Raw genomic sequence first — 16,378 nt, forward strand, 5'->3', positions numbered from 1 at the left:
TCCGAATTATCTGCTTGGTTTCCTTTACTACTTCCTCAGTGCACAGACTGAATAACATCATTGTTATGTTACAGTCCTATCTCACACCCTTCTCAAATACATATTGATGCCAACACTCGAGTGTGCCTTGCAGCTGTGGATGCTCTAATACCCAAAATCATACTAATATATACATTTTGTGGCCATGTAATGCAATAAATGTTGTTCCTTCAAAGTTTAAAGTGTAATAATTTCATAGTAACACCATTTACCTTCCTGCCAACAATTATCACAATCTTTCTTGTCCTTCTGGGTATACTTCTTTTATAACAATCAGTCTATATTAACAAATCCCCCATTTTCAGAAGTGCTTTTCTTTCTTTTGCCAAGTCTACATTTTATGTCCTCCCTACCTCAGCTACCATCAGGAACAATGTGCTTCATGTCCGTATTCAGGAGATTCACGATTGGAAGAAGGGCAGCATTGGTCATACATTTGTAATCTTTTTATTGCAATTTGATATCAGCTACTGTGTAGCTATCTTCAGTGCATTATATACAAGTCATGATTACTCACTATAAATATAATAGCTCTGAAAAGCTAATCATTTGCATATCAGAGCATCTTTTTCCTGTCGATTAAATTTCGCGTCTGTAGCACGTCATCTTCATGGTGTAGCCATTTTAATGGCCAGTAGTGTAGCTTCAGGTGCCAAAGACTGTGCTCATGAGTGTGAGAGTTGTGTTTGCATGAATGTATGCATGTATGTTGTCTATTTTCGATGAAGGCCTTATTCGCTGAAAGCTCGCTTTCCAAGTGTCTTTTTGTTGTGCCTGTCCGCAACTCAGCAGCTATGCTATGGTGAGTAGCAACTATCCTTTTCATAATATTGTTACATTCCATCCTGGATTTTCCATTGTCTGATGTACATACCAATTGTGTGAAACTCTTTATTATGGATGCCCATCACGTGTTGCTTCTCCCATATTTATGTGGGGAATATATCATGCTACACACGTAACAACCTTTACTTGTTGTTTCTTCTTGAAGCTGCTATAGTTTTGATATTGTTTTTACCACCAGGTAGTTTGATAATGCTGGGGAAGGGTGGGGGTGGGGTCAAAGCTAGCTAATTACTAAATCATGAAATGAAGTGTTTAATTGAAAATAAACCAATACCCTAAATAGGGCAATGGCGTCAATCAAGAAATTTACAGTGGCAATGGACCTTTATATACAAAAGACTAAACCATCAACATTTTTGTTTGATCCTGCGATATACCTTATCCATTTTATAATTACAGTACTTCATAATTTGCATCCTTGCTGCTAAAATCTACTTTAATGATTTATTTTCAATTCTGGTCACTGACTACTCCTTCAATATGAATTACCTTGTTGAAGCATCTTTAATATGTAGCATCTTGTATGGTAATAATTTCAGAGAAAGGTCCCAAGATATGTGCCAACATTAAATAAATAAATAAATGTAATAAATGTAAAATACAAACTAGAATTCTATATTTGTCAAACATTATAAGATAGTGAATATCATAAACAGAGAAAACAAAATAACCTAAGAAATTTTGCATTTATGTGTATTCTCACCCTGAAAAATTTTCCACAAGGCTGGAAGTCTCATAGCATGTTATTAGTTCAACAATGCTCTTAAAAAACCTAGACTCTGATAGAAAATACTGTTTTCCATTCTCTGTAATTTTCTCATATACCTTCATGTGTTTCACTTTATCATCTGTTCTGTAACAGCAAAAGAAGGTAAAATAAACAAAATGTAACGTGTTTACAGTTTTTCCAGTGAATTTATGCAACACTGGAATTTTTAAATTAGTAAATATTAAACCTGATATACTAGCAACAAAAAACCTTAATTTTAAGTCATCAGTTTACAAAGTCCTCACAATGTGATACTCTAAAATCATGACAATATAATTATATTTTAATATTTATGTATTTATTTATTTCAGATGGCAATAATGGGGTATCCAGGCCCTCTCTTACATCTAACCAGACATGCTTTATCAGTTACATTACAATATGCACAGTACATGGCAATAAATAATAATAATAATAGAAATACTAATCATATCAGTCTAATTAACATTGTGTTAAGTAATCTGCTAATTGTGTTCTTGCTGAATGTGACTAATGACATCTAAAACAAATGTACAGAAGTAGTACATAAGGGCTCAAATCTGGAGGAGTAGTTTCCTGGTCTGCAGAAGAGTGAGAAATAATAGGGTAAGGTTGGCAGTTGACACAGGGGAAAAAAGAACAACAACAACAACAACAACAACAAACAGAGAGGGATGAGAAAATCATGGATAGTGTTGACAGTATGAAAAAAAAAATGGTTTGCTGTTGCAGAGAAGGAAAACTGCTGGTATACTTCAGAAGGGAAGCTATGCTGCTGACAACAAGTGAAGCTTTAACCTCCTCTTGAATGCAGAGTGGTTAGGATTAAAATGAAGGTTAATGGAAAGTTCGTTCCAGTGTCATTTGGCTAAAACTGAAAAGGAGAAGGATAACGATTTTTGTGTTTTGCCTGAGTACATTCACATGCTGGACTTAACAGATATTGTTCTGCAGTTGCAGTCCTGACAGGTACTTGATTTGAAAAGAGCTGTATTGAGGGAACCTGTGACTAAGAAACCAATGAAAATGTATAATATTCAAAAATTCATGGCTAGCTCAAGTCATTCAGGATTTATTTGTGCTACCTGGAACTACACTGCACAACACAATTAAAGGATCACTTTTGTGAAACTATGTAACTGTCTCCCATTGTGATAGATAAGTTTGAAATTTGGCTCAAGTGCGCCTACAACTATCCTCTGTAGCAAAGCAAAAGCATGGTACCCCACATCACCGCCCTCAGACTTTGTGACACTTCAGACAGCAAAGGCCAGAGTTCAGAAGTTCATGTGAGGTGTAAGGTAGGTCAATGATGTCAGACTGGTACAAATTTCACCACAATTCTGCCCAATGCCACCATGGACATGTCACACAAGGCAAAGCTAATTACATCCCCTGTTACTCTCATTTCACCCCTTCTTTCGACTCCTCTGCAATGGAGGCAGAGCTGTGATGTTGAAATCATATAGTTTTCTTGTGTGTTGCCAAGGAAAACATTTCTGACACACCGCCACTTACAATTAACACGAAAAGGTCTCAGGGGATGACATAAAGGGCATAAATGAAAGCACCTCTTTTCTTGGGGGTTGATTCCCACACATTCTGTTGTCAAAAACGACAGTTCACAGTGTGATAGGTAGCAGGATGACGTTCTTGACAACTTTTGACACTGCTAACATGCCATAAATGATTCAGCCCTTCTCTAGGGACATTGTGGGCCAGCAATGCCACTGAACATGATTGCACCATCTGGAGTGCAGTGCAATTGCAGTTCTTGCTCTGGTGTACACGGTGGAAAAACTAGGGACTGTTTGAAACAATTCAAGAAAATTTGAATGTGCTCCAAAGCAGCTAAGGGTGCTTACACTTTTTCAGTTCACCTGTTTCGTGCCCTCCTGTGGCATGAGCCCAGAGAGATGCAACATTATCACAAGCACGAATAAAACAGTGAAGGGTCCCTCTAAGAACCCCTAGTTCAGCAACACATTCAGTGCCACCCACTTGCCTTTGTTGAGCACTTTAGAAACATATCTGTACACAGACAACTTGTGATGAGGTCCTAGGCACTTAGGCATTTGCAAACAGGCAACACCTTGCACCCCCTGCACCACCCCTAATTTTGCATGCCTACATGCCTACTAACAGGTGTATGAGCAGCAGCATAGCCCTACAGGAGGAACCTAGGACTCTCGTCATGATTTGTCTTTGCACACGTACATTTTTAAGGTGTTCAAAATAGGTAAGCAGGTGGCACCGATAGTGTTGCTGAACTGGGAGGTCTCAGAGGTACCCTTTACCATTTATTCATGCATGTCTCAAAGTCGTGTACCCCTCCCCCTACCGGAAGGTGTGAAATTGGAGTGTTGAAAAGGAATAAACATCCTTTGCTTCTTCGTATTGCATTCAAATTTCAATGAATGGTTTTGAACAGGTGTTCCTAGTGGTTTACCCTGTGCATCCGAGTAAAATTTCAATTGTACTGCACTCCAAATGGGTGTGATCAGATTTAATGGGGGTTACAGACCTCTAATGTCCTTAGAGAAGATTTGAATCATTTGTGGGGTGTCAGCAGTGTCAAAGGTTGTCAAGAACACCATCCTGTTGCTCACTGCACTGCAGACTGTCTTTTTGATTCCCACCTCACATCACTACCTTATCTTTTGACCCCTGAGAAACAATGCCTCACAGAAAGGAATGGTTTCAGTGACACTCTTCATGTCATCGTAAGTGGCCCTTTTGAGTCAATTCTGAGGTGTGATGCATGTGTTGTTTTCCCCAGCGAGCTAAAAAAAAGAAAAAAAAATGTGATTTCAATGCTGGGCCTCGCTGTTCTGATCTCCACTGTAAAGGTGACAAAAGAAGGGGTCAAATGTGGGTAAGAAGGGGATGCAATGACCATCCCACTGCGTAACACACACCCAGTGGCATGCCAGATTCCCACATTACACACATTGTGCTTCCTTTTTCTGCAGTTTCCTGTGTATTTCATGACGTTCACATGTTGGATTTTGCTTGAATCATCTATGTGCAGCTCACTACATATATTCTGCAGAGGGATCTTTAAACAATTCTTTTGTAGGGCATCATGTTGACCTGTTTCAAGTTTCTGTATGTTATTAAGTGAGATTTTTTATCTGCAGCACATCAAGAATATCAAACCATGGGATGAGAGGTTAGGCTACTCTATCTGTCCAAAATTACCCAGACAGCTATAAGTGGACATTAATATGGGTGTGTCCAGCTGTCGACCCCTCACTTTTACGATGGTTTAAACTCTGTTGAGGACACCTTCAGTGAAGTGTCTGAATATCTGTGAAGGAATAGTAGCCCATTCATTCACAAGGGTCAAAAGAAGAGGTAGTGATGTTGGATGACGAGTTTTAGAGCAAAGTCGGCATTCTAACTAATCACAAAAGTGTTCCATTGGGTTCAGGTAGAGATGCTGGAGAGGTCAGTCCATTTCACCACTGCCTCACTGCTTTATGACAGGGCACATTGTTATGCTGATACGGACAATCATCGTCTCTGAACTGTTCCTTACTTGTACACAGTAGACAATGCTGTAAAATGTGTTCATATCCTTATGCTTTTAGTGTTTTCTTAAGTGCAATAAGGGGACAACATCTCAACCATGAAAAGCACCCAATACCTTAACACCACCATCTCTGTACTTCACCGTTAGCATGGCACATGATCACAGGTAACGTTCTCCATACATTCATCAAACACCCAAACCCTTCCATCTGATTGCCACAGTGTGTAGCATGATCCATCACTCCAAATCATTCATCTCCAGTCATTCACTGTCCAGTGGTGTTCCTCTTTACACCATATCAACTGTCGCTTAGCACTGATTACAGAAATGTGTTGCTTATAAGAAGCTGCTCAACCATTATAGCCTATTATTTTTAACTCTTTACAAACAGTCATTGTGCTTCCTGGACTGCTGGTACAACTATGAAACTTATGAGTGATTCCTTCTGCTGATTTCAGGCAATTATTAACAATCAACCTCCGCAATGCTCAACAGTCCCAGTCTGTTGGTACATGAGATCTCCCTGGTTTTGGCTTAACTGTGGTTGTTCCTTTGTGTTTCCACTTCACAATCATGTCACCAACAGTTGACTTGGGAAGCTTTAGAAAGGTTGACATGAATTTGTTCCTCAGGTGGCACTTTGAAGTCACTCAGCTCTCCTGACCAACCCATTAGCTGTTACTGCTTCTCTACCGACAATACACAACTCCCTGTCTCCTTCATGAGAATAAATAGCTAGTTGTGTTTCACAAGAATGACATTTTCTGAATCCACGCCGACTACTTTCTTCGTAGTAATTCATAATGTTTGAACACAGTATATGTTCCAAAATCCTATTGCAAACTGAGATTAGTGATATGGATCTGTAATTCAGTAAATTACTCCTATTTCCTTACTCAGGTATTATTTCAATTGTCCTCTTCATTGCTATTATACCTATTAGAGCATGGCTTGAGAAGGGTTCGATCCAGAGGTATAACACTCATATCATCAGAATGAAACATACTCCTTAAATTCTTTACAGAGCAAGATTTCAGCTGTAGGTGTACAATTTTGCATCGTATAACAACCACATGTTAGTGTCAAGACAGGAGGGCTAAAAAGGCCAAATAGGTACCCTATGTAAATTAAACACTATCAACAATAAGGGAAATGTCGTAGTAGTTACGAAAAGAAAAACTAAATCATCAAGTAAGCAATAACATGCATATGAGAGCATTTGTGGATGATATGTGGGAAAGAAGACTATAAACAACCCTCTGTATAAGCTAGAATTTCTGTAATTCGACTGTCATGTTCATTATGCAAGACATATGTAGGGGAAAGTGATGTTTCTTTAAAATGAGCTCTCACAACTCTGTCAGTAAAGCTCTGTATGATTTACAATTCCTTTCTTGTAGAACCTCCAACATATATTTGTTAACTATTTCTGTGACTTCTCATACCAAGTAAATGAATCTGTGGAATCATCTATGTGCAGCTCACTACTTATATTCTGAAATGGGATCTCTATAAACAGCTCTTCTGTAGGGCATCATGGTTGACCTATTTCAAGTTTCTCTCTGTTCTTTAAATTTTCTCTCTGTTTTTTGTTAATCAAACTTTGTATGAAATCCAGATCATCAAACATACTCAAAAATTTGTTGAATGATGGCTTTGTAAAGTGATATCTTTTGTGCACAAAATACATTTCCTTAGGATTCTTTACAAAAACTTAAATTTGACACTTGCCTTCCTCATTCTTGTGTCACACAGTGATTAAGATTCCTCATCAATCTGCAGTATCATTATGAAGTGTGATATGGTACGGCTAGCAACAGTTCTGCACACTTCCATAGAACCGGGTACAATGAGCTCATATTTCGGCTGAGTTCAGTGAGGAACTGTAGCTGTTTGCTAGCTGCAGTACCTCAGACTCAATATCAATACTGCAGCTTGGACAGGAATCTGAATCACTGGCAGAACAAAATACACTCCCTCCTTTAACTGGTACATAGGGTTGAAAGTGGCCAGACTTGTGCCTGGCCTGCTGAATAAGGGGTGAGGGAGAGGTGCTGGGATCCCGATCAACGGCTTTGGTCTTGTATCCGACAGAGATTCAGGTGCCTCACTTACGCAGTAGCAATTTGGAGTTTGAGATACTGCAGCTGGCAACCAGCCACAGTTCTCTGCACATCCACAGGTGGTGTAAGTTAAGAAAACAATGGGCATAACCTATGGAGGAGCTGTGTGCTTAAATGTGTGTGTGCGGTCACATACGGCAAAAAGCTTGTTATTACTTAAAGCCTTCCTATAAACCATTTGATACAGTGTTCAACTATTGCCTGTTTTATGGTTTCTTCTCTTTCAGTTTTCACTCTGGACTGATCTTATATGCTTACAATGGCCTTTCTGTGTTTTGGACTTTGGTGGTAGTCAGCCATTCACTATGTGAACTTTGTCATTACCAACCACTCGAAACTGCCACCTGTTCCACCAATAACTGCAAAATTGTGTGCTGAGTAATACTGAACACAGGGTAGCATAGTAAAGTAACGATAAGAATGTTAATCATCGTGTTATCATGGGTCCTGTGTTTTTGAAGTTGTAGCAACACTAGTTTTAGCTACAATAATAACAGCAGTAGCAGCTGCTACTGTTGCTTCTGCAAGCATAACTGCAACAGAAGCTTGTCCATCTGTTACAACAACAACAACAACAACAACACAACAACAACAACAAGAACAATGACAGCAGCTACCAGCATTGTGAGCAGCTAGCAGCGGCAACAGCTGCATCGCCAAGGCATTCACTTGCTTCAATGAAACAAGTGAGAATTGGGAGATTTACCGGCATTGCCTTGTTCTCTACTGCAAGGTAAGTCCGACATCTGACCCTAACAGTCAGAGCACACTTTTACTATCTTGTAGTAGGAAATGGTACAAAATGGTTCACAAACTATGTCCACTCTCTGATCCTGGTAGTTTGAGCTTCTTCACAATTTGTGGTTTGTTGATGGATTACTAATGTCACCAAACCCACATCATAGCAGATAGGCTGAAATTAAATAAATTCGTTAAGCATAGTTAGCAAATATATACAGCTTGGGCTGCAGGCTTACTGGGTTTAGCACATACGTGTCATTATTTGTGCAAAAGTGTATCATGCATCTTATCCTGATTCTTTAATCTGTAACAATATTGTTTATCTAGCTATGGACAGATATATCAACGAAAGGTTTCAGGGTCATCTGATCCAACACTGAGTGAAGTACTTAAAGCCAATAAATCTCATGACGTTACTACTTCAATAAAAGCTTTGTTTGCTGATAGCGTTGGTATAGAATATCCTTCTAGTAGAAAGAAATGATCAACACCACAAAATAACAGAATCACAGCTCGCACATCTGTCCAGTAGTCCAGTGGTGCACTGTAGTACAGTTAGTAAGGTAGTTAGTGAGTCACCCTCTTCATTATTGGTAGATGCAAACAAACAGAAAAAAAATCTTAGTTTACCATCATTTCATCCCAAAGTGAGTGACAGCTGACACAAGTATTTGCACATCATCACCCATGACCACCAGAGGAGCCAGCCTGAATAAATCATACTCACACTGCTGCACCAGACTGTGGCAAGCCTCAGCACTCTGCAAGTGTTTGCCACGTCCAGAAATAAACTGTGTGAACTGCTGCATCACTGCACCCTATTTGGCTGGTACTACTGTCGCTGTGTGGACCACTGCTGCACTCCTCAGTTAAGTCTAGGCATCACTGTCACAGTGGTTGATTTTCAGCTGGACTCCCATGTCCTTGATAAATCTGGAGACATATTGGCTCACTGGTTCTACACTGCTGCACAGTGCAGAGTGGTGATGTCAACAACCATTTGATCTTGCTGCAGGAATCTGATTCTAGTAATTAATATATCTTTTGGCATGTTTAGATATGACAGACTGCCATTTGGGTTACAAGCAACCCTGCAATTTTCTATAAATATCTAGAACAATTAATTCAGGGATTCCCAAATTTTGGAAACTTTTTGGATGAGATAACTGTGACAGGGTCTAAGGGTCTACAGGGAGCAACACTTTCAAAAGTTTAAGGTGTTATTTGAGCATCAAAAAGCCTGCACATTGCATTGTCAGCGCAACAACTGCCAGTTTTTTGAACTGAGCACTAAATACTCTGGTCATACATGAAGCAAAAAGGGCTAACATCCATACAGTATCACAAAGAAGCCATAAACAAGCTGCCTGTTCAGTGGAACCTGAAATAGTTGTAGTTATTCCTCTGTTAAGTAAACTATTATGCCATGCTCATACTGCAAGCTGCCCAAATTTTGCAATTCCCCAACCAGCTGCATAAAAATGGGTCAGCCATGTCTGGTCAGAAATGTCCCATGAAGCATTCTTGAAATTAAAGTGTCTTTGAGCAGCTCCCTGTTTAGCTACATTTACTATGGACAAACACCTTATTCTGGCAGCAGATGCTTTCAATTTTGGTATCTGTGCTGTTCTATCATGTAAGTACATCTAAATCTACATGATTACTCTGCAATTCACAATCAAGTGCCAGGAATAGGGTTCATCGACCCACCTTCAAGCTATTTCTCTACTGTTCCACTCTCGAATGGTGTACGGGAAAAACAAACACTTAAATCTTTCTGTGCGAGCTCCGATTTCTCTTATTTTACTATGATGGTCACTTCTCCCTATGTACGTGGGTTCCAACGGAATATTTTTGCAATTGGAGTAGAAAGTTGGTGATTGAAATTTCAGGAGAAGATCCTGCAGCAACAAACACAGTCTTTGTTTTAATGACTGCCACCCCAATTCACGTATGATATCCATGGCACTCTCTCCCCTGTTTCATGATAATACAAAATAAGTTGTCCTTCTTTGAACTTTTTCGATGTCCTCTGTCAGTCCCGCCTGATATGGATCCCACACCGCACAGCAATACTCTAGAAGAGGGCAGACAAGTGTGTTATAAGCAGTCTCTTAAGTAGAACTGTCCAAATGTTTTGCAAATAAATCACAGTCTTTGGTTTGCTTTGCCCACAGTATTACCTATGTGTTCGTTCCAATTTAAATTATTCTTGATTGTTGTCCCTAAGTATGTAGGTGAATTTACAGCCTTTAGATTTGTGCGACTTACCGTGTAATAAAAATTTAGTTGATTCCTTTTAGTATTCATGTTCACACTTTTCATTATTTGGAGTCAATTATCACTTTTTGCACCACACAGATATTGTGTCTACATCATTTTGCAATTGGATTTGATCATCTGATGACTTTGCAAAATGAAATAATCTAAGAGGTCTGCTTAGATTATATCCTACATTCTTTATGCAGATTACGACTGGCAGAGGGCCTCTAACACTTCCATGGGGAACAGCAGGCATTACTTCTGTTTTACTCAATGACTTTCTCTCAATTACTACAAACTGTGGCCTTTCTGCCACTAAATCATGAATCCAGTCACACAACTGAAGCGATACTCTATAGGCACACAATTTGATTAGAAGAGTCTTGTGAGGAATGGTGTTGAGAGCCTTCTGAAAATCTGAAATTATGGAATCAATTTGACATCCCCTGTCAATAGCACTCATTACTTCATGAGAATAAATAGCTAGTGGTGTTTCACAAGTATGAAATACTGCAAAGAAAATAATTCATTGACAAAAAGTCCGCATGGATTCAGAAAATGTCATAGAATAGAAATATTCTATGACATTTTCTGAATCCATGTGGACTTTTTGTCAATGAATTATTTTCTTTGCAGTAATTAATACTGTTTGAACACAGTATATGTTATAAAATCCTACTGCAAACTGACATTAGTGATATGGATTTTTAATTCAGTAAACTACTCCTATTTCCTTTCTCAGATACTGGTGTGACTTGTGCGACTTTCCAGTCTTCAGGTAAAAACCTTTCAAAGAGTGAGTGGTTGTATATGATTGCTTATTATGGAGCTCTTGTATCGGCATGCTCTGAAAGGAACCTGACTGGTATACAATCTGAAATTGTAGGTTGAGTTATCTATCAGCACCCATATGAAGAGTGATTGAAAACAATGTGGTTAATGTGCAGAAAATGCAATAAAAGAAATAAAAAGCAAATTGAGATAAAATCATATTCACTCCCTCTCCGAATCTTCCCCATGACCACCCACTCAATCACACTAGATCACATGGTGGAAAGCAATGCCACAAATGGGGAGATGTATGGAAACTGTCAATTTCAACACAATGAAGACTAGAAGAAGACCAAAAAGACATTCACAGCACTATGTGGCTGGCTGATCACTTACCAAAAACATGGATGAGCCAGTCATCTTAGAAACACATTAAAAATGGCACCCAGAAATTTTAGGGAACAAGTCATAAAATTTTAAAAGTTGTGTCATATTTATCTGACAAGTAGCTAAAATAGATGGCAAATCAATCGGCAAATGAGCTGCCGCCCATTGGGCCGAAAACAAAACAGTCTAGTAAAATGTTTTGCACTGTGATCTGTATGCCACAAGCACCAAATAGGGCCATAGCCTATGTGAAGGCGAGTAAGGAGGACCTCATCCCACATGCGTGGATGATAGGAGGTATGCCATAGCCACACTGTGGACTTAATTAGATGCAGCTTATTATTTGTCACTTCCAGCCACTCTTCTTCCCATCAACACATGACTGCACCTCAAGGCTGAGGTGAGAGCACGCAGGGGGATGGCACACTGAACTAACGACACGCCTCCTTGATTGCTACATCCAACCTTTCATTCCCCACAATACCCATGTACCCTGGCACCCAGCAGAAAGATGCCTCCTTTGCCAGACTTTGTAGTTCGAGGAGGACATGTTGTATATTTTGGACTACTTTATCTGCTGGGTACAAGCATTACAGAGAGTGAAGAGCAATCAAGGAAAAGGAAAGTACATGGAATTTAGTGTTCGAAACATGTCTCATCTGCATCAGTGGTTGGAATAATTATGCGACAAAGACAGTGTCACCTTGAGGCAATACAATCTTGAGGATACGATCATCTAAAACAACAGAGCAATCAATAGAGTCCCCCTGTTTAGACCCATCTGTAAATACAGCTACACAGTTGGGTGCTCAGTTAAAATGTAAAATAATATGTTACACACACATATAGGAGTGCAATCTCACCCGTACTGCACTCTTTCTAAAATCACTCTGGGCCTCTGCAGTAACCAGGGAGACAGTCTGTTAAAAACCCAAATTTGAGTCTGTACGTGCCCCACAGCAAGGGACTACAGCACACATTTCTCATGGTTCCCAAACGGCCTCATTGCCCATGGACAGTTAAAGAGGCATTCCACAGCTGGATGAGCAATGGTATGGGCTGTGAGGGAAGTAAAAGTAGCCTGGAACATACACGTCTGATGAAAATGAGGAGTTTCCGTCGGAAATGAAGTGACAGTTCACCAGCTTCAGCACAGTGACTGGGTATTGGGCTAGTCCTGAAAGCACCCGTGGTCAAGTTTATCACCTTATGGTGTACAGTGTCAGTGATGTTTATGTACGAAAATCTCGCTGATCCATACACTGTGCATCCATAGTTCAGTCACACACAAACCCTATCAAACTGGAGCAGATGTGTGGTGTCTGCTCCCCAAGACTTGTGGCTAAGTCACTTCAATACACAGATCAGCCAGAACATTATGACCACCAACCTATTATCAATATAATCCCGTCCATGTGATAGCAGCATTACCTGGCGAGGAATGATTGCTACTCACACATGCACATGGTGCTTCCTGTAACAGTGAGCGTGCTGTCCATGTGCAGAATGGGGAAGGCACATGATCTACCTGAGTTTGACCAAGGGCCGATTGTGATGGCCCGGAAGCTTGGCAGAAGCATTTCAGAAACTGCATGACTTGTTGGGCATTTGAAGAGAGCCGTTATCCATGCTAAAAGTGGACACATTGGTTGCGATGTAGGTGTTTGTAATATTCTGGCTGATCAGTGTACGTTCAGTCCCTTTTGGGGCCATTCCTTTAGGTGTGGCAACCATCTACATCTACATCTACATCTACATCTACATCTACATCCATACTCCGCAAGCCACCTGACGGTGTGTGGCGGAGGGTACCCTGAGTATCTCTATCGGTTCTCCCTTCTATTCCAGTCTCGTATTGTACGTGGAAAGAAGGATTGTCGGTATGCTTCTGTGTGGGCTCTAATCTCTCTGATTTTATCCTCATGGTCTCTTCGTGAGATATACATAGGAGGGAGCAATATACTGCTTGACTCTTCGGTGAAGGTATGTTCTCGGAGCTTTAACAAAAGCCCGTACCGAGCTACTGAGCGTCTCTCCTGCAATGTCTTTCACTGGAGTTTATCTATCATCTCCGTAACGCTTTCGCGATTACTAAATGATCCTGTAACAAAGCGCGCTGCTCTCCGTTGGATCTTCTCTATCTCTTCTATCAACCCTATCTGGTGCGGATCCCACACTGCTGAGCAGTATTCAAGCAGTGGGCGAACAAGCGTACTGTAACCTACTTCCTTTGTTGTCGGATTGCATTTCCTTAGGATTCTTCCAATGAATCTCAGTCTGGCATCTGCTTTACCGACGATCAACTTTATATGATCATTCCATTTTAAATCACTCCTAATGCGTAGTAAAAAATGAGGACCATAAACTTCACAGAGACTTTAAAATGGAGAATGGTGTCCCACATTTGCAATTCAAGTAAATTGAAATTATGACAAGAACGATTAAAATGAACATGCACATACCCCCCCCCCCCCCGCCACACCCACCCACCCACCCACCCACCCACACACACACACACACACACACACACACACACACACACACACACACACACACACACAAACCACTATCATTGGTAGCTCTGACTGGAACACGGCTGTTATATGAATTGCAATCTGGAGTGGGGGAGGGAAGAGGGAGAGAGAGCACGGTATGGGTGCGGAGGAGGGGGGAGAGAAGAGTGCTGTCTGGCGGAGTGTGCAGGGGCTAGATGGTGGCTTGATGAGATTGTTGGGGACTGTAGGGGAACAAATGGGGAGTGGAAAAGGAGATGAGCAGGGAAGGTGAAAGGACAGGAGGGGGATGGGAGGGGGGGGGGGGGGGGGGGAATGGCAGAGGGCAACACACAATGTGGGTGAGGGGAAGTGAAAAGGGAGGAGGTTATGGGACAGAGGGGTTGCAAACTGTTGGGTGGAGGGTGCAGGACGGTAGGTATCCTTAGGTTAAGGCCGGGATGATTTTAGGAGTGGACAAAGTGTTGCAAGGATTACTGCATCTACACAGTTCAGAAAAGCTGATGGTGGAGGAGAGGATCCGAATGGCCCAGGTTGTAAAGGACCCTTTGAAATCATGCATGTTATGTTCCGCTGCATGCTGAGCCACAGGGTGGCAATGTTTGTTCTTGGCCACAGTTTGGTGGTGGCCGTTCATCCTGTGGACACCTGGTTGGTAGTGTGTCAACCTGTAATAACAACAAGTGCACAAGTATTTACTGGGCAGTGGTAGTGATTTGAATGGTATTTCACAGGCATTTTTTGAATCTATTAAGAACACAGAGGGTATAGTGGTGGTGCATGTGAATGGAACAAAAATTATCTTGATTTAAACAAATAATTCGGCCTAACTCTGGCAGTAGAAGAAATTCTTAAAAAGATGCAACTTTCAATGTATTCAGCTAATTGAATGAAGTAAGATTTAATTGTAATCTCTGTCAATTTAATTTCAAACAATGTGTAGTCTCAGCACCAATTATTGTGATGATATATCAAGGCCCGATTTTTGGTCACGAGACAGTCCACAGCCGAGTTCCAGACGAGGAACCTGTGTTGCTTATTGCTTAGAACGACAACAATGTATCAAGTTAACAGTGAAATATGTGTTACACCAACAGGCCTTGTGTTAAATCAATGATAGTGACTGCTCAATTTATTTGAAGGACTGTGAACTATGTGGCTATGTTTTTACTGCTCACAGATGTTCAACAGAAAACTACTGTAGCAGTATGTGGAGGTTTGCCTGAAATCTATTAATGAGGCTTATTAAAAGTTTAAACAATAGTGCACTAGCCATACATATATAACTGTATTATTGGAGGGTTGTGCAAAGTGAAAGTAAACTACAGTGAAACGCAAATGTGTACCTGTCGGCTATAGTATTTACAGTAGTCAGTGTCCAAATTAAAAACCCCACTTTTCAGACAGTGTAGTGACACAGTATGTAGACACCGAGGACAACAAATGAAGAAATAAATAAAACAGGCAGAACCGCTACAACTGCAGTGAAATTTGTTTTACAACATCAGTTCTTACCAGTCAAAAATACAGAAAATTAACTAAAAATTAAAACAATGAAGAATTCCCAGAATTAAAAAAAACAACAACTATGGGGCATAACATTCAGCTGAATGTAACATGTTTGATTTTAATGGGTGCTTCACAACCTGGGCCATCTGCATCCTCCCCTCCACCACTAGCTTTTCTGAATCGGGCAGATGGGAGTTATCCTTACAACACATTCTCTGCTCACAAAATTATTCCTGTTTCTACCTTTGGTAACCCACTGTCCCTTTACCCTCCACCCAACAGTTTCTGAGTTTCTGCCTACTATGTCCTATCACCTATTCCCTTTTCATGTACCCTCATCCTCACTGTGTGCTGCACTCTGCCAATACATCCACCTGTCCTTTCCCGGCTCCTCTCTTTTTCCACTCCCCCTATTTTTCTCCACACTTCACCTCCTGACGTTGCAGCTGGCAGTCTTGTCAGGCCACTATCTGTCCCTGCAGGTCCCACCAGACAGCACCTCTCTCTCCGGACTCTGACTTCACAACATTTTTGCTAAAGCTAGAGCAGGTTCTTGGTTCACTTTATAGGAAATACAAAAAGTTAGTTATATGTGGTGACTTCAACATTAATTATATAAGTGATTGTGCTAGGAAAAGGATGCTGGCAGACCTCCTTAATTCATATAATCTTATGCAAACCGTATTCTTTCCAACGAGAGTGCAAGGGAACAGTAGAACAACCATAGACAACATTTTTGTTCATTCCTCATTACTAGAAGGGCATTCTGTTAGCAGAAAGGTGAGTGGGCTTTCAGATCATGATGCACAAATTTTAACTCTAAAAGATTTTTGTGCTGCAACACATGTTAAATATAGTTATCAACTGTTTAGGAAAGCTGATCCAGTTGCTGTAGAGACCTTTG

At 40.5% G+C, this 16,378-nt stretch overlaps 1 protein-coding gene across 2 annotated transcripts in view; it reads right to left on the reverse strand.

Moving 5' to 3' along the window:
• LOC126299174 (protein vav) overlaps window positions 1–16,378 on the reverse strand; it is a 177,581-nt gene that overhangs the window by 32,325 nt on the left and 128,878 nt on the right. For both annotated transcript variants that reach the window (XM_049990940.1, XM_049990941.1), the window contains exon 15: window positions 1,589–1,738. In XM_049990940.1, the coding sequence (XP_049846897.1) occupies window positions 1,589–1,738 (150 nt within the window). The remainder of the gene's footprint in view (window positions 1–1,588; window positions 1,739–16,378) is intronic.

This window comes from Schistocerca gregaria, chromosome X, assembly GCF_023897955.1.
Source record: "Schistocerca gregaria isolate iqSchGreg1 chromosome X, iqSchGreg1.2, whole genome shotgun sequence".
NCBI classification, from domain to species: domain Eukaryota; kingdom Metazoa; phylum Arthropoda; class Insecta; order Orthoptera; family Acrididae; genus Schistocerca; species Schistocerca gregaria.